Raw genomic sequence first — 19,365 nt, forward strand, 5'->3', positions numbered from 1 at the left:
GCTAAATACTTTGTTGGATCTGTTAGAGAAGTAGAGGATAAAATCTCACTTCTCTCTGCAACTTTTGCTGTGGTTTTTCCAGTACGCCTTGGTCTGAACCTTGTGCCTTATGTATCTTTGTTTTCCAGATGTTCCGTGTGACTTTTCACTTATGTATCACTGTTTTTCCTGTTTTTGCGATGTTTTAGACACAAATTTGCACCTGGTCCAGGACAGGTGCAAAGGCAGGATTTTTTTATGGACCCTATTTTAACATGTAAATAGGAATTATTTAACATGCTTTAAATGTTTAAAATTTTGCAAAGTAACCTCCTTTTTGCAAATTCTGAATTTTTTTTTCAAATGTATTGTTTACTTCTAAGGGTGAGGTCACCTCTTGCGTTTTAATTGCAGTTTAATTGCGTTTTTAAACACATTAATGTAATTACATTACTGTTAACTTATGCGCTTACAAAACGCAATATAAACTCACATTCACGCATGTGTTAACATCACATTAACCATGCATTTTGTAAACTTGCTGCAATTGCAAATAACACTTAAACTGCTCCATTAATATATCACTGTATGCTGCTGGAACTGCTAACAGTAAAAACTTATTCATTAAGATATTGCTGTATGATGATGGAAAGACAAATTGGCGAACAGTGGTCCTGCACTATAGCAGCCTATGGGGGACATGTATCACTCCTATTGCTTTCTTTTTCTTTTTTTCTGTGCAACTTTTTGTGAGACTTTTCACAGTTTTTCACTTTTTAGATGCAAAATCAAGCAGCCTTCCAAAGTTTGCTGCCTCAAAGATTTAGTGCAATGCGTTTTATTTATCTTTTTATCCCAGATGTTTGTTTAACTTGTGCGAGATTTGGGCTTAGAATTATCCCATTATTGCACCTAATAAGTCCTAAAACAGAGCATGCTAGACCCAGACTTACTTTTGGTAAACTACTATTTGGAACTTAAAAGCCGCACAACACAAAAAGTCCCAGATTTGAGACTAAACAGGCAACTCATCACAATTGTGTACCACCCCAGAAAATAACACTAAATTATATCTGCCAAACTCTAATGTTCTTGCTTCTGTGACAAAATGCGGGTGACATTATCAAACCACCGATTTTACAGAGTGAGCACAACTTTCTCTATTGCGTGACTCTCGGTATAAATCTTAAAGATGCAGATAGCCTGGATACTTCTATTTTTCACTATTAGTTTTTGGAAAGTCTGCACTTAGTGGGTTAATAACTATGGGGGGGAATCTAAATGTTTGCCCCGCCTCCAGATCTGTGTGGAATCTTGGACCGCCTCTTTTCTGTGGCAGCTAGAGTGTTATTGGGCAGTTCTATGCCTGGTGCAGGATATAGGTAATGCACAAGTGTGGGCACAAAGGATTTATGGTGGCCCACTCCACTGGCAGGCAGGTCCTCTTCAGATACACCATGATTAAGAACGGTTAACCCGTTCGAAACGCGTTGGATTGAGAAAGGGAACATTGAAAAACAATGCTGTGGATGTTTGAATTCTGACCAAATAAAGTCTTGAAGTTTTTCTTGGAATTTGGCTGGACTGTCGAGAGTTTTTTCGTATGCAAGTGAGACCTCAACAAACGAGGTGAAGTCCGTGCCGTTTCCGGAATGCATAGAGGCTGGAGGTGAGCTGGAAAAAGGTTTTCTTTTTACTGAGGTCCTCTTCACTGCCTCTTGGCCTTGAGTTGGCATAAGGGGGTAAATATTCAATTCCTGGCTGTGCATAAGTTAATGTGCTTATTTCAGGGATTTTATGAAAGATACTTGGAGTACAAGCTCTGATAAATCCCCCCTGTGTGTCTCATAGCAAAAGTGTGGTCTGGCTTCTTTCATGGCACACTTCTGTATGCTGAGCACCCGAATGAAAATGCCTGTGAGTTCTCTAGGAAACACAAGCTAGGAATCAAATTTTACCTACTTTGCCATTTTTCCATTTGATTTTTTCTGCTTCTTTATTTTCTAATAAGTTTTCTTGTTTTTCTTTCACGTAAGCTATGACCTCTTCTGTATATGTCCCGTCATTTTGCTTCCAGTTTACTAATTTCAATAGAAAAGTCACTTGGCGTCTTCCATTTAAGGAAATCTTCCTCCCATCGGGATCTGTGTATTGGACATGTCTCATGTACCTCTGTAGCTGTGAAAAGGCAATAAGAATGTTATGCTTTGGAGTCATCAAATTCTTCTATAAACCTGTACAATATCAATATTTTCTATAACCTGATAGGGTGAAGGGTGATAGGGGGAGGGGGAACAAATATTTGCTTTATGAAAGCATTATGAAATTTTTTCAACTATACATTAAAGATAAAATCATCCCTAGGGGACTCAGGCTCATTTATGAACCAACCTTCAAAAACGTACAAATTGCTACATAAAACCCTGTCAGAATGCTCATTTAACCCCTTAGCGCTCTGCGCCGTAGCTGTACTGCGCTGAGTCCCGCGAATAGCGCTCAGCGCAGTACAGCTACTGCGCAGAGACGATGCCGGTTCAGCGCTGTATAGCAGCCGAACCGGCATCGTTAGCCGCGGGATTTCAACGGTAATCTACCGTTGACATCCCCAGCTAACACCCGCGGTCGGAGTGGGCTCCGATCGCGGGTGTTTAACCCGTTAAATGCCGCGGTCAACGCGACCGCGGCATTTAACATGCCTTCTGGGGGTCTTTACTCCACGATCGGCCCCCCCGCACCGTTTTCGGGGGGGCCGACCACTGTTTTGGCAGCTCTGGGGTCCGATCGGGACCCCAGAGAAGCCTGGAGGGTTTACCTTTAAGGCATCTTAAAGGCAAAGTGTCAGCCTATGCATCTGCATAGGCTGGCACTGATGATACCCTGCAATACATTAGTATTGCAGAGTATTATCAAGAACAAGCAATCAGATGATTGCTTGTTCATATCCCATGGTGGATCATGTAAAAAAAAGTAAAAAAAAAATGTTTTTCAATAAAAAATTACTTTATAAATCACTAAAAATGCCCATAAGCCCCAAAACATATAAAGAGACATATAACGCTCAAAAAAGTCTAAATCATAACACAAACCCCACATATATAGTATCACCGCGTCCGTAACAATCCATAGAATAAAACAAAATAACTATTGAACCCATATGATGAACGCCGTAAAAAAAAAACGCTAAAAACCCGCCAAAAATTATGATTTTTACCTATTATATCCCACTAAAAATGCAATAAAAAGTGATCAACAAAACATATGTACTCCAGATGTACTCCATGATATTGTTGCAAAGAACAACATGTCCCGCAAAAAACAAGCCATCAACCAGCTCTGTAGCCAAAAACGTAACAATGTTATGCCACTTGGAAGACAGCGATGCAAAAATGATAGATTTTTCCCCACATTAGGGTTTTATTTGGTAAATTTTGTAAAACATAAGAAAAAATATTCATGTCTGGTATCCCCGTAATCGTATCGACCCATAGAATAAAGATAACAGGATTATTAGGCTATACGGTGTACACGAAAAAAAAAAAAAGTAAAAAATCCAGTACAGAATTGATGCTTTTCTACTCATAACCTCAAAAAAAGTTCCAAAATTTTCAACAATAGGTGATACCAACCCCAAAATGGCAACACTGGAAAAAGCATCTCGTCCTGCAAAAAAAAATGCCGTCACATGACCCAAATAACGGAAAAGCGAAAATTTTATAGCCTTCAAAAGGGGGCAACCAGAAAACTAAAATCCTGGCAGCTGCAGGGTGCTCCTTCCCTTCTGCGCCTTGCTGTGCCCCCATAACACAAGTAATGTCCACATGTGGGGGGTCGCTGCACTCAGGAGAAATTGTAGAACAAATTTTATGGTCAGTTTTCTCTTTTTATCTTTTGGAAATGTGTAAATTTTAGGGCTAAATGAACGTATAACCGACAAAATTTGACCATTCTAAATTTCACCGCCATTTACTATGAAGATCTCAAGGGGTTAACAATCTTTGTAAATGCTGTTTCTGATAGTTTGAGGGGTGCAGATTTGAAAATGGGTTGGATATATAGGGGGTTATTTATCCCCAAAATAGTCAATTCCGAAAATACGGAAAATCGCTATTCGATTTGTAGGCCGCGTGACGGCAAAATAAATTATCCAAACATTTCAAAAATTATGAAAATGTAAAGTAGACAAATGGGAAATGTTATTCTGCAAGTTATTTAGGTGGTAAATCTATCTGCCTGAAAACGCGGTGATTTAGAATTTCGAAAATGGCAAATTTTTCAAAAAATTCATCATTTTTTTCTTTTTTTTGTAAATAAACGCAAAACTTATCAGCCAAAATTTACCACTAAAATGAAGTACAACATGTGGGGAAAAAACAATCTCAGAATCGCTTTGATAAGTAACAGTGTTCAAAAGTTATTACCACAGGAAGAGACACTGGTCAAATTTCAAAAAAAAGTTGCGAGCCTTAACCTGCAAACAGGCTGCGTCCTTAAGGGGTTAAACTCATCAACTTAACCATACCAGAACAGAGCAATTTATTCAGCAATTTATTCAGAATAGCATCCCAAAATATGAACACCACTATGAACAATCTAAAAAAAATTCTACCCCACCCAGAATTCACTAAATTCACTCAAACCTAAATCTAGGTTTTATCCCATCAATAGCCATGGCCATCATCTCGCTACTTTTAGTGAAATGGTACTCCAAGACAATCATTGAGAAACCCCTACTTAATCACAACGTTTCTAAAGAGGAGAGAGAAGCCATCCAAAATTTACAGGACAATAAACTAATCACAATAAGATCGGCAGACAAGGACAGGGGCACTGTAATACAGGACATGGAAAAATATGTACATGAAGCAATCAAAATTCTAGACAACCCTGTCTATTATCAAAAAATCAAAGAGAACCCGTTTCCAAAATTAGAAAAAAATGTCATGACTTCCTAAAACAAGCACATAGAAAGCAACTACTTACCAAGAATAAATTCAGTTTCTTAACTATTTCTAACCCTTTTGCTTCCTTCTACTATCATTTACCAAAAATCCTTAAAAAATCCTGCAGGTCCATTGATTATTTCGTGAGTCATTTTTTTAACCAGCAATTTTTCACAATATCTGGATATAATATTACAGCACATGTCCAAACTACACAGCTATTTTAAGGATTTCAATCAAAGGAACTACAGGAAATACAATGGCAAAACAAATACACTTTTCTTATGTGCGATCTGTCTGCTTTATACTCTAACAATGATAAGATGTGGGTATAAGGGTATAAGATGTGTAGAACACTTCCTAATACAGGGCCAACGAGTCCCATAAATCCAAGAATCCCTACTGGAAGGTCTTACATTTATTCTACACAACAATTACTTTACATTCAACCAACAATACTACCTACAGAAATTTGGGACAGCTATGGGGACCAGGGTAGCACCCAGCTGTGCAAACTCATTTATGTGGTGCTTCGAAAAAAGAGTACATTTGGGACAATTCACAATGGTCAGAAAATATTGTCATGTAAAAAATATACATCAACGATCTCTTTCCGATCTGGAAAGGACTAATAACTTTAACCCAAAGCTTTCATGAACATTTGAACAAAAACATTTGGGGCTTACAATTTACAGCTACATATGACAAAAAGAGGATTGAATTTCTGCACATAACGATCAAAAACGTAAACAACAGTATATACACAGAGACACATTTTAAAAAATGTAAACTTAAAGCATGCAAACAGCTACCTGGATTATACGAGTGAGCATAACAAAAAATGGTGTAATAACATACCAAACAGTCAATTTCTCTGTGTAAAAAAAGAATAGCTCCAATAATGATATTTACAAAAAAAGCACAAATACTGAAACATAGATTTAAGGAAAAATCATATCCCAAAACCGTAATACAAGATGCATATAGGCGAGCAGCCACAAAAACACAAAAATCACACCTAAATCCAGAAACCAAAACTGTGGACACAACAGAGAAATAGAAGACAAATTTCATCACCACATATAACTCACAACAACAGGAAATCAAAAAAGCTCTGGAAAAAAATTGGATCATCCTAAAAAAAATCCAATTCCAGGCCATATGTTCCCAGAATTATACACAGGAGAGGGGTTGTATAGTGTAGTTGGTGCCATTTACCCCTTCATATGGATAGACAGAAGCCAGAACAGACAGTGCACATCTTTATCTTTTAATCAGCTTGTAAAAGAGCTGAGCTATACGACTTTGTAATCCTATTTTATTGTTTTTATATTTATTTGTTTTAAAAAATAAAATAAAAATAGACTTAGAACATACATTTAAGCGTGTTTCTATACGGTTTAACAATTGGAAGTGCAGGGACACATGGAGTACTCTCGATTCTCCATTTCTTTTTTTTTTACAAACTTTCTACAATTTAACGGACCCCAAAAAGGATACAAGGTGAGGAGCAGACCCCAGACGGCAAGAACTCTCTACTCATATGTCTACAAAGTAGTTATGAGCTCAGCTACACCAGGTACAAATGTGTAATTCTGACTGTTCTAATGCAGGTCTTACTTTATCATGCAGGAAATGCAGACAGCTCTAGGACTGGGTGTGCACTATAGCAGCCTACGTGTAGCAACATGCAGTTGTTAAAGTGTCTTAAAAAGGGCAATTATTTCAGATTTTTACCTGTCACTTATAACAGCAACCTCCTTTTCTCATCTAACTTCCCAGAACAGGGAGGCTGACCCAATCACAGCCAGGAGCCACTTCCCAGCTCTTTCTCTTTTCTGTATTTGCATCTAGATATGTGATCACACATGTCCTTCCTAGCCAATCATAGGCATGCTAAATCTGTTAATTGGCTGCTCAGCAGGCAAGCAATGAGCAATGAACTTGCCACATTTTTCTGAACATTAACCTGAAGCCTGAATGTTAAGTGAGTTGAATTGAAGTTTAATTTTTAGTTTTAGTACATATGTCTAAATAATTATAAATAATTATGTCCACAATCATGTCCACATACAGTACACACAATATACTATACAAAGAGTATGCACATATTTTAATACTGTACACATAACATACATTACACAGTGCATACAAATGTACATACAACACACAAACATACATTACACAGAGCATACACATGTACATACATCACACAAACATACATTACACAGAGCATAAACATCTATGTACAGCACACAAACATACATTACACAGAGCATACACATGTACATACAACACACAAACATACATTACACAGAGCATACACATCTATGTACAGCACACAAACATACATTACACAGAGCATACACATGTACATACAACACACAAACATACATTACACAGAGCATACACATCTATGTACAGCACACAAACATACATTACACAGAGCATACACATGTACATACAACACACAAACATACATTACACAGAGCATACACATCTATGTACAGCACACAAACATACATTACACAGAGCATACACATGTACATACAACACACAAACATACATTACACAGAGCATACACGTCTATGTACAGCACACAAACATACATTACACAGATCATACACATGTACATACAACACACAAACATACATTACACAGAGCATACACGTCTATGTACAGCACACAAACATACATTACACAGATCATACACATGTACATACAGCCCAAATATATATCACAGAGCATACACACTGTATGCACATACAGCACGCATATTTGCACATCACATGATACACTTTCTTCTAGTTGAATTCTAGCTTTATATAATTAATACAAGTTACTCTTTCTTATAGAGCTGCATTGTGATCTTGTTGATTTACCATCCAACTTTACCATACAAAGACAATAACATTTTTAAAGGGTATTCACATACCCTACCACATATTCAACTATATTCATAGGTGTAGCTAGGGCTTCAGCATAAGGAGGGTAAAACTCAGCATACAGTAACCATACAGTGCTAGATACCGGCTAAACTCCACCCTCTTTATTAATAATCATACCCTACTATCCTATAGGAGACATCTCTGTACTCAGCTCTTGTTTACTGAAGCCATTTTGTACAACTCTGACTTCACTAGCAGCATCACACAGGCGCTGAGAGCCCCCGGACCCAGGAAAATGAACAGTAATCATACGGGGCGATTTGAAACACTAAACCACTAGTCCATAATGATCTGTGGGTGATTAAGTGTCACAACACCACACGAAAGATTCCCTTTTAGTTTACGACAACATATATTTATTGAAAGTGCCAATTTCAAGTTACAGAGCTGCTCATGCACGGCCATTCTCTTTATGAGAACTCCGACAGGAGACAAAATGATACTGTACACTCAATGCTGCTATAGAGCTGAACAGAGAGTAGCCATGTATCCTGGTTTTGGGAAGGACCCATTTTCGGAGATGTGTGTGGTCCCTATGATCTAGAACTTTTGCTATACATTCAGTCTTTATGTAAAGAAAGGCAGTAAGTTACTGATATAGCCATCTCTGGCCAAGCACTGGAGCTGTGACACCAGTTTTGTTAGCAATATAGAATTCAGAAAAAAATTAAGAGAACCTGACATTGGGGCACATTTACTTACAAAATCAATACAGTTCACTAAAAGTGCATTGTCCATCTATAATGCTGTGTGCCGCGATTCACTAAGATAGTGCGCCAAAAATCAAGAATGTGTTGCTTCCCCGCACTGGCCAGACAGAGTTTGGCATCTTTTTTGTGGCGTACCTTTATCATAGGGCGTGTGACACAATTCGAGAGTTAAATATGGCGCTTGGTACGAATCAGTTGAAAATGACAAAAATGCTTTTTTTTCACCAACTTCACTATATTTCGAATTTTTTATCCAGCTTTCCAGTACACGGCATAGAATAATAAAGAACGTCACTTAAAAGTAATATTTATTACACAGAAAATAAGCCCTCACACAGCTCTGCACACAAAAAAAATGAAAAAGCTATAGATTTTTGAAGGTGAAGAGCGATAAAGGAACAAAAATAATCTGCGCCCTTAAGGGGTTAAAGGGAACCTGTCACCAGGAGACCCATTTTTAGCACTCCCCCAGTCTCCACAGAGCATAGTACATACACTGCCAAAGTGCTTTTGTATTAAAAATTGGTTTTACAGAAAAAAATATATGTTATATTGTACCTTTCATTAGCATGTGCTGTGTGACTAGGCAGTTGCCAAATGGGAGGGTCTGGAAAGGAGCAGTTCCCCCCCACCCTTGGGGAACAGCTACTCTATGTGACCTTTTCAAATATATGAAAACACCCATCACTTGGCTTAGCGACGCCCCCTGCTCCTCTACAGCCAATCCCGAGTGTGGGGAGTTATTCATATATTTGAAAAGGTCACTTGTTTCCCAAGGGTGGGGGGGGGGGGGAACTGATCCTTTCCAGACCCTCCCATTAGGCAACTGCCTAGTAACACAGCACATGCTAATGAAAGGTACAATATCACAAATCTTTTTTTCTGTAAAACCAATTTTTTATACAAAAACACTTTGGCAGTATATGTACTATGCTCTGTGGGGACTGGGGGAGAGCTAAAAATGGGTCTCCTGGTCACAGGTTCCCTTTAATGAAATACACAGAAACATTGCATTTCTATACATTACCTTCTTTTGTACTTTGTATGACCTTGTTTTTTTTCCCCTTAAATTCATTTTGTGTATGGCATGAGCCAGAATATACACTGATACATATGTAAAGTACAAGGCCGTATCCTTGGTATTATACAGGGATGGTGGAATGAAACGTGTCTCCGTGCAGTTAAGTGGATTCCCAACTCTATACGCTGACTTCAAATATTCATTCATTACTGGATCATTACTCGCACATAGAAAAACGTTGAACCAGATTTCCTGCAGCAGGGGGTCATTCTGATGGGTTGATGGAGTCACATTGTTAATCCATATTTGAACTTTGGGTAATATTGGTCTGTAAACTTTAAAGCTTAAACCGTAGTTCAGATATATCGGCCGATACATGAATCTGGTGGCCCAGGACTCATGGAAAATGATCGTCATATTGTCTTGCAGAACTTTAGAATTATCAAATAGTTGTGCATACAACATTGAGTAGTGGATTAGGATCAGTGTAACATTTGTAGATGATTGGTCCACCACAGACATCTTACTGTAAACATTTTTGTCACTCAGATATATTATAAACTCAATGCAAATCTCATGCTCAGCCATCAGTTTCCGCAGTTCACTTAGACCTGTTTCCTTATTTACCTCTGTGATGATTCCAACCCAATTCCATTTAAAGAATTTCAGAAACTTAACAAGAACTTCATACTGAGCCTGATTATCAGGAATAAAGCGATATGTAGTCGGAGATAAGACACTCATTTTTAAGTTTGGCTCATCAACTTCATAATTGATCTGTGGGAATAAAACACTATACATCAGGGGGGGTCGAACTCATTGACCTGGGGCCACATCAGCCTCGTGGTTGACTTAAAGTGGCCGAATGTCTTTTTATTACTGTATAAATGTATCTACTCCATGTGTTTAGTAGATACATTTATACAGCATTTGTATTTCAATCAGCCCCCTGAGGGCAATCACACAACCGAACATTTTGTTAAATGACCGGAGACACCACCATGGCAACTGTGCCCCCACACAGCAGCAAATAGTCAGAGTTCTCCCATAGCAGCCATAATCCCCCCATAGTAGAGTGCCCACCAATAGTAGCCAAAGTGTCCCCATTACCAGCCAGAGTGCCCCCCATATGACCAAAGTGCCTCCCCATAGCAGTGCCCCCTTAGCAGCCAGCAGCCATTTCCTGCTGTGGAAAAAAATAAAGATTTACTCACTTTCCCCCACACTCCGAAGCTACTGGAGTCTTCTCCGTTATTCCTGTGAGTGAGGGCTGTATGTGCCGAATATGAAGACTTCAGATGTGACATCATCTCGTCTGCCAATTTACAGATGGCACAGTCTCACAGTTACTGTTCACAGGAATAACGACAAAAGAAGTCTGCAATTGCTTCAGGGTGCTGGGAAAGGTGAGTATTACAGTGTTTCCCCCCCGAAAATAAGACAGTGGGGCACATTTACTTCCCTGTGCGATCCCCGAGGTGCTTTCCCTGACGAGAATGCAAAGCTGCCGCGATTCACTTAGATTGTGCACCCAATATCTTGCATCTGCCGCTTCCCCAATCAGGTGTTCACCTTCTTATTCCTGGTGCATGTAAGTGTTTGGCTTGCAACACAATTTAAATGTTAAGTCCTGCGCTCAGTCTGAATCAGTCGGATTGTCCGACGGCCTGCCCCCCCCAATTTGTGTCGCAAGAAAACCAGCGCCGATGTGCGAAAATCAGATCGCGTGCACCCAAATCCCCAGTTAAATGCTACATCGCAAGTCGATGGAATATCTGATGATAGTGCAGTCCGCGGACCCTTTGTAAATGCGCCCAAGTGGTTTTTTATTAATTTTTGCTCCTAAAGAGGCACTAGGTCTTTTTTCAGGGGATGTCTTATTTTCCCATGAACAAAAAATTAACAACTTCTCCCACATCCTTATAACTCTCCAAACTCAGAATTTCATGGTGAATTTCTTCACCATTGGCTTATGTTTAGCATTAGCACTTTCCTTCAATGGCCCCTTCTAGTCCAAGTAGCTGCTCATAGCGCATTTTCAATGCAACAGTCAGTGATTTATCCCTTGAATTCTTCACCCACGTCACAACCTCTTGCAGTATCTAAATTATCTACTTATCCTAATGTATGGTGTGGGGGGAGCTGTAGTAATGACTGCCACTAGGTCCTATTTTCAGGAGAGGCCCTATATTTCTAAGCTTCAAAACAAATTGTACTAGGTCTTATATTCAGGGAAATGGGGTAGAGTGCCCTGTCCAAAAGCTGCTTTTTTGACTTATGCAGCATAGGGGCAAGGAACCAGAGCCAGACAGGACAAGGCCAGGTTTTGCCCGTGTGGTTGTTTTTGAGACCCTAATATATATCATCACATAATACCATAAACCCCTTAACGACTAAGCCACTTGTCACCTTCCTCGCACGGCCCATTTTTTCAGATCTGCCCTGTGTCACTATAAGTGTTTATAACTTTGGAACGCTCTAACATATCCAAGTGATTTTGAAATTGTTTTCTCATGACACATTGTCCTTCATGTTAGTTAAAAAATGTTGGTGGTATGTTTTGCATTTATTTATGAGAAAATCAGATATTTGGTGATAATTTGGAAAAATTCTCAATTTTCGAAATTCAAAATGTTCTACTTTTTCCACACATAACAGCAAAAAACTTAATAACTGACATTCTTTGAATGTCTACTTTATGCCTCGGAGGTTTTTTAAACATACTCTCATTTTTGTAAGATGTTATGGGGCTTTGAACGTCAGGTTCATTTGTTTTTGCATCGCCATTTTTTCAGAGATATAACTTTAATTCCTTTTTGTTGATAGAGCTGGTTTAGGGCTTATTTTTTACGTGTTGAGTTGTCCTTTTCATTGGTACCATTTTGGTGCACATAACTTTTTTTGATCACTTTTTGGAACATTTTTGTGAAGGGATTTTATGAAAAATGTACATTTTTAGCGAGTTTTTCGGGTTTTGTTTTTACAGCGTTCACCATATGGGTCCAATAATGTCTCTGACTTATTATACAGATTTTTACGGATGCGGCAATACCAAATATGTAGAGGGTTTTGGTGGTTTTCATTTTTACTTTATTAGATGTGTATAGGGAATGTTTGTGTTTAGGGGACTTTAACTATATTTAATTAATTCTTTTTTATTAAAAAGTGTGTTTAATTAGTGTTTTTAACTTTTTTTCTTCACTTTTATAGGTAAGCTTGAACAAGCGATCCTGTGATCGCTTGTTCAAGCTATTCGTCACCTAATACAGTGTAATACAGATGTATTACACTGTATTATGTTACACAGAAGAAGAAGGCAGGACCCGGCTCCCCGGAATAGGATTACACAGCCCCGGGACACTGGCAGTCAGAGCAGCGGACCCCCCGGTAAGTGCGGGGGGTCTGATTCCAGTTAAATGCCCCTGCGACCACGGCGTACTAGGGGTTAACACCCGCGATTGGAGTAATCTCCGATCGCGGGTGTTAGAGGCGGGTGTCAGCTATATTATATAGCTGACACCCGCAGCTTCTGGCGCCGGCTCCGTTGAGGAGCCGGGGCCAGAAGCATGACATAGTGTTACTGCATATTGCAGGAACACATGTCCCGCCATGCAGTAATACTAAGTCAAATGTCGGGAAGGGGTTAAAGGAAACCTGTCAGCTGTTCTCTGTCACTAATTCTGACATCACTAGTGCTGGAGCAGCTCACAGTGATTCTGGGAATCGTGCAGCTTTCTATGCCCTCAAACTTTGGAGAAAAAGCGTAAGTTTGACCCATCACTTCCATGAGCCCTAGAACTGACTGAGATGGTTGCAATTTTTTTTAACCTTTGATAGAGTTACCATTCCTGACAACTTTAAAAATGTTATGGCGGTAGCTCTCCCACAATATGCCATTCTCAGTAGCCACTACTTTTCTGGGCAGGTTAGCCCCGCCCTGTGGAGAAAATTAGGTGTGCACTATGCAATGCCATTGTTTGCATGGTGCACATCACAACTGATATGTGGACAAGTAAGCATGGACCCCTGTTTTTTCTATAAGCCGAGTTTGAGTTTTTCAGCACATTTTTTGTGCTGAAAAAATCATCTTAAACCTGAGTATAAGTTTCTTATCCTACAATGTCTGTGTGCTGCTAGAGAGAAACACTGCAACAGCATCTTCATTTCAGCATCTTCTATATACAAGTAAGAGACACAGGGGCACATTTACTTACCCGGTCCAGTCGGGGGGCAATTTGCGCAAATCGGAAATTGTCGGGAAACTCAACGAAAGTGCGCGATTTGGACCCTTAGTAAATGAGCCCCACAGTCTATACATATAGAAAGAAGGATGGCCGGCAGCTCAGAGCTAAAACAGACAGTCACCGAGCTAAACAATGAAAACTATCAGCTATGGAGGTTTAATATGGAGATGTTACTGCCCATGGATGACCTGTGGGAGATTATTACCAAATACAGACCAGATGAGGCTCAATATACAGTACATGAAGTGGCATATTAATGCAATGCTTTAGGTAATCTCTCTTACTTGGCTCATACAGTGCACTGATAAATGTGCTGGAGACAAGACCTGAAGCTGACAGTGGAGTAACCCTTAAAGCTACAGAGACAAGGTATAACAAAAAGGAAACAAGAGCATGTGCAACATCCCCCACCGGGGCCTAGCATGTTCTTGGGGCCTGGAGGCAGCCAGGGCCCAGAATACCAGAGTAGCTGACGATTGCAGCCTAGGGCACGCTGATGTCACGGTGCTTGGTATGGGGACCGGAGGGCTGTCTGACAGCCCCCTGTGTGTCCATAAGATATATGTCCCTGGGTGATGGATGGGGAGCCCGCGATCCAGGGATCAGACAGAGCCAATGTTTTGCAAAATAACTCACGTTTCTTTATTGAACAACAGCAGACAATGGGCCTGAACGATTCACAGCAGAACTGGTACTGGAGTGGCATGGAGAGTGAGGAGTTGGTTCACTAGGAGGAGTTGGTTCACTAGCCTGGTAGTAGATGCAGGCTGGGATGGAGCTGTGTCCAGTTGTGGATGCTGCAGCTCTTGTCCTGGGTTTAGCTGAATTAGCACTGATGGTGGACTAACATTGTTTCTCTCTCTTCACTCTGTCTGTGTTACAGGATGTGCTCTCTAATGGGAGCTAGGGCCTAAGAGGCCTATGGTCAGAGCATGTGCTCTAAGCTCTTTCTGGAACTGATTGACTTCGACAGAGGACCCGCCTCGCCCTGTTCAGGGTTTTTTTAATTAACCTGGTCAGGTGGTGGTTAACACTCCAAGCACACCCCAGAGTACATGGTGCAATACAATTGGCTGATAATTCACATCTACTTAACCATTGCCTAGTCACGCAGGATCTACAGCTGCTGATTACCTAATAACCCAAAACCCAGTGTTAGAACTTTCTAGAAGGTTCATGACTCCCTCCGACAGCTCCTAACCTGGAGAGGGCACTGTTTACAACTACTCCCTAGCCAATACATTGGCAGGGGTGTTGCATATGTTTTAGATGTAAGGAGTGGGAACACATAAAGAAGGAATGTACCATACGGAAAGCATATTGCTAGCTTTTGCGTTTATTTTCCCCAATCCGCCACCTTCACGCCAGTGGGGCGTGAAGGGGCGTGAAGGGGGGGCGCGGCCGGCCGAGCGGGGGAGTGGGCCGGCGCGGGGCGTTACTGTCCCCGTGCCTGCGCACTCGCTGCTGTCGGCGACTTTTCAAACGTGAAAAGTCGCCGGCTGCGTTTTTTTCTACGCTAGGCCCTGCCTGGCGTAGGATAAACGCTGCGCTGCTGGCAGCCCGATACATCAAGAGGCAGAAGCGCCAGCGTATGATAAATATCCCCCATAGCATCAAAACCACAATCTATGATTCATGTATAAATCACTGGAATAGGACCTTTTAAGTTACAAACAGTCAGATATTACAAGGCTGGTGCATCAACTCCAGAGCAAGTCTCATGACAAGTGATGACAGTTTCTTTACAGAACTTGACTCAATTAACAAAGAACCAATCTATCCAGAAAAATGGAAGCAGAATAAATGCAAAGGGATCTGGGGCATGGAATCTTAGTGTGTCCCATAGCATAACTTGCTTTATTTTCCCAACCTAGACGGGGGAAGATTATCTGTGAAACGCCAGTAAAATGATTTACTGTCAAATTTCAAGGCAAAGTTTATGTCATCCTGAACATAAGGAGAGTGATTACCATTGCCAAAGCAGATGAGCAGTTCTATCACCCTAGAACCACAAAGGAACATTTGCACATTTGCAACTTCTTTTGCGCCAAAGAGAGTCGCCCGTAAAAGTTTGTCCTTTTCTAGTCATCATGTGACCAGCAGAAAAGCCAAGAGAACCAATAGCACACAAGCACCGTATGATAAATAACCCCAATGAGGCATTTAGGCCACAGACATCCAGGCAGCTGCAAAGACAGACCATAACATAAGATTTTGTAGTGTCCACTTGTCTACTGCTAGATGTGAAAGTTGCAAAAAATCTAAAGCTACAAGGGCAACACTTATTAAGGAAAAAGACCTGCTGCGGTTGAAACGCGCATCAGGGTTGCACGCCAGGTAATAGTCTGTCCTGTTATTGTCTCTCCAACATTATTTTCGCCACTTTTTGGCATTTATTTATCTATCACTGATCATGTTATGTTTTTTGTCACTTTGGACATACATCTGTTGGTAGCTATGGTACACTCCTCACCTTATTGCTTTTTGTAAGCATGTATACGTATACTAGTGTCTATGATTATATGTGCTTTTGTGACTTTATATTACTTATTATCTGTACTACTCTTTTGATACTTTACTTTATCAGGACCTATTACCTGGCGTACATTATGTATCTCATCCTGTGATGCATTTATCTTTTATTTTTTTATATGTTTTTTATGTCTTTTGATATGTAATAAAGATTATCACTTTTCCATTACTCATTTTGTAGCCTTGTGTTTCTTTTCCTCTTTTGCTTCTTCTTTTGATATTTTATCTTATTAAGGAAAGCCAAACCAGAGGCTCAAATCCACTAAGACAACAGTGTTTGCGGCCCTACGAGAGTGCCTACATCCAGTGGCCACAGGTTTATAGTGACCTTCATAGATGACAACTCAATGTTCACAGTCTTTTACCTGATGAAGAACAAAGATGTGTTGTTTCCCCTAAATCTTTTCCTCATCCAATCCCTTCCCTTCCCTTGGGTGAACTTGATGGACATGTGAATTTTTTCAACCATAAAAACTATGATAATATGAGGTTTCAGATATGAGACTATGTAAGAAAGACGAGCAATACGTTTCAGAGAAATCCTCTTGAACTGATAATGGAGGGGAATTTACTGGACACAAAATAGAAACCTACATGAGACAACAAGGGATGGAACATCAGAACTGTGCCTTATACACCTGGGGAACATGGGGTAGCTGAAAGAAAGAACAGAACTTTTGACTGAAATGATCAGATGCATGCCAACTGATTACCTGAACAATACTGTGGTAGGGTGAAGAGGTGACAGCCTCCTACTTACAAAATAGACTTTTTTTTTAGAACTGTAGAGAAAACCCCAAATGTGGCATGGCAAGAAGCCAAGCGTTGAGTATTTGAGGGTTTATGGTTCCAAAGCACTTGTATATATTTCACAAGAAAAACTCACCAAATTCCAGATCAGAGCAGTAGAAGGAATTCTTGTTGGATACAGCGATTACTGCAAAGGGTTCACAATCCTAGACTTTAAAATAGAGTGTTACCGTTAGCAACAGCACAACCTCTGCAGAGGATCTAAAGGACTGGACTCTCCATCTTGATGATGATGATGGCTAAACAAAGTAACACAGTTTGTTCCCCTACAATGTCAGTGTGCTGCTGAAGATAGAAACTCTGTGACATCATTAACTATCCATTATCCACCCTACCTGAATGTTCACTTACCTGTGGGTACCCGTAGGTGCTTAGCAATTGAGCTAACGGCCTGAAACCAGAAGTAGAATCATCCAAAAATCCAACAACTTCCCCACCATCTGTGCAGGAATAACTGGGAACCTCATTGTCTCCTTTGTATTTTCCTGTCAGGATGTGAAAGGCAGATTGAATAGTTTTCACTGGATCTCTACACGTGTCCATTATGTGATAACCCAGCGTTATATTGGGGAGAAGGTCGGGATCTCTGTTAATCTCATCAACAGCAAAAATAAATGACAGGATGCCTCTGTACTTCTCAACGGCAACACTAGAAAACAGATTAAATTTTAAAAAAAAGTGCTTTATAATACAAATCCCACAATATATAATGACCATCTTATTACAGTGCAGAATTCCTTACCCCTCCACACAGTCCTGTATCTGATATCAAATATAACAGAAAATTTGTTTCTCTCAGTTTAGGACTCAAGGATTTTGTAGGTATAGAATTAAATCAGGTTTTTCTCACCTAAGTAAAAATTCCAATATATAGGGAGAGAAATAAAAGGACTCCCATCAGAAACACCTATGAAATGTGGTGAGAACAATACAACTGGTGTTCTAAAACATGACTTTACTCAAATCGTTTTTTTTTAAAAACTCACTTATGATTTCGAGTGATGAAATTTAATTACAAAAATCACAAATAGACTTCCTGTTAAAAAATGTATTGACATTTGGTTCTATCCAAATAAATAAATCACATCTATAGAACAAAAGTCTACACGCACTTACCCCTATCAATGCTTAGTGTAGTGTCAGGTGTTCACTTATCTCATAAATCCTTACAAGTGTTGTTAATCAAGATAAAGGAGGATATGCATAGGACATTATAGCAGTTCAGGAAATGTATAGGGAAAGTGCAGTCACAGGTATGATATAGTGGTAGTGAAACCAGGGACAAGGGTTTCTTTCCCTGTTAATGCCCTGTATATTGACTAGGAAGGTCTTTTATTCCTGACCTCGGAGCCTCAGTCCTAAGTGACTGTCGCACCGACTGGAAACTATCCCTGGATAAATGGTCCTACACTGAACCTGTAAACATAGAAGTTAGTCCCAATTTCTAAAGAATGAAGGCATGCTTTACCCAGGGAATGTTAGCAGCAAGTATACTGGTCTTGGGGGTTGTATTGGAGAATCCCTGGAGATGAGAGTCAGTGCAGTAAATAGAAAGTGCAAAAACTTGTCCAACAAACAGCGCAACCAAAACTAAGGGAGGCATATAGCAGAGCTGACTCTGTCTGTGTTATAGGTGAGTTAACAGAGATGAGAGTGTCATTGTGTTTTATATCCATCTCATGGAGCTCATCATTTCTCAATTATGATCTGTCTCATCTCTCTTTTGTATGTGTCACATACTAGTACAATGTTCAAAAGCTAAATGAAAATGTAGATAGACCTGTACCCTGATAGTCTAAGCATATTGTCAGCACACAGCATCTCTTAGCACAGAGGAATCATAATGTGTCTGCTTAGAGAGTCCGCACTCATACTCTGGGATCTTTCACTGATCATCACTGTGTTATAGGAGATGAAAGAGCAGTAAAATAGCTTTTTTTTAATTGTTCAATTGTAAAATTGTTAAATAAAGGGTTATATGCAAAGTTTATTGTTTAAAATTCACTAGGTGAATAATACTGGAGAACTTTTATTCATGGGCAAACCCTTTCAACAAAGCAGTACAATAAGAAGAACACACTGGACCGCTTTTAACTAATTCCCCTGTAGTCCAGTCAAAAACAAAATTATGTAAGTTAACACAGGAAAATCCAGGATTAGGATAAAAAAACATTAAAGGAG

At 39.8% G+C, this 19,365-nt stretch overlaps 1 protein-coding gene across 1 annotated transcript in view; it reads right to left on the reverse strand.

Moving 5' to 3' along the window:
- The window catches only part of LOC140130377 (vomeronasal type-2 receptor 26-like), a 31,800-nt gene extending 14,073 nt beyond the window's left edge, over positions 1 to 17,727 (reverse strand). Inside the window, exons 1-5 of the mRNA XM_072150811.1 lie at positions 17,536 to 17,727; positions 17,261 to 17,330; positions 10,813 to 10,913; positions 9,809 to 10,375; positions 1,942 to 2,157 (exon numbers count right to left, since the gene is read on the reverse strand). Coding sequence (XP_072006912.1) covers positions 1,942 to 2,157; positions 9,809 to 10,375; positions 10,813 to 10,913; positions 17,261 to 17,330; positions 17,536 to 17,727 — 1,146 coding nt within the window. The remainder of the gene's footprint in view (positions 1 to 1,941; positions 2,158 to 9,808; positions 10,376 to 10,812; positions 10,914 to 17,260; positions 17,331 to 17,535) is intronic.
- Positions 17,728 to 19,365: the final 1,638 nt, after the last annotated feature.

The sequence above is a fragment of the Engystomops pustulosus genome, chromosome 1 (assembly GCF_040894005.1).
Source record: "Engystomops pustulosus chromosome 1, aEngPut4.maternal, whole genome shotgun sequence".
Classification (NCBI taxonomy): domain Eukaryota; kingdom Metazoa; phylum Chordata; class Amphibia; order Anura; family Leptodactylidae; genus Engystomops; species Engystomops pustulosus.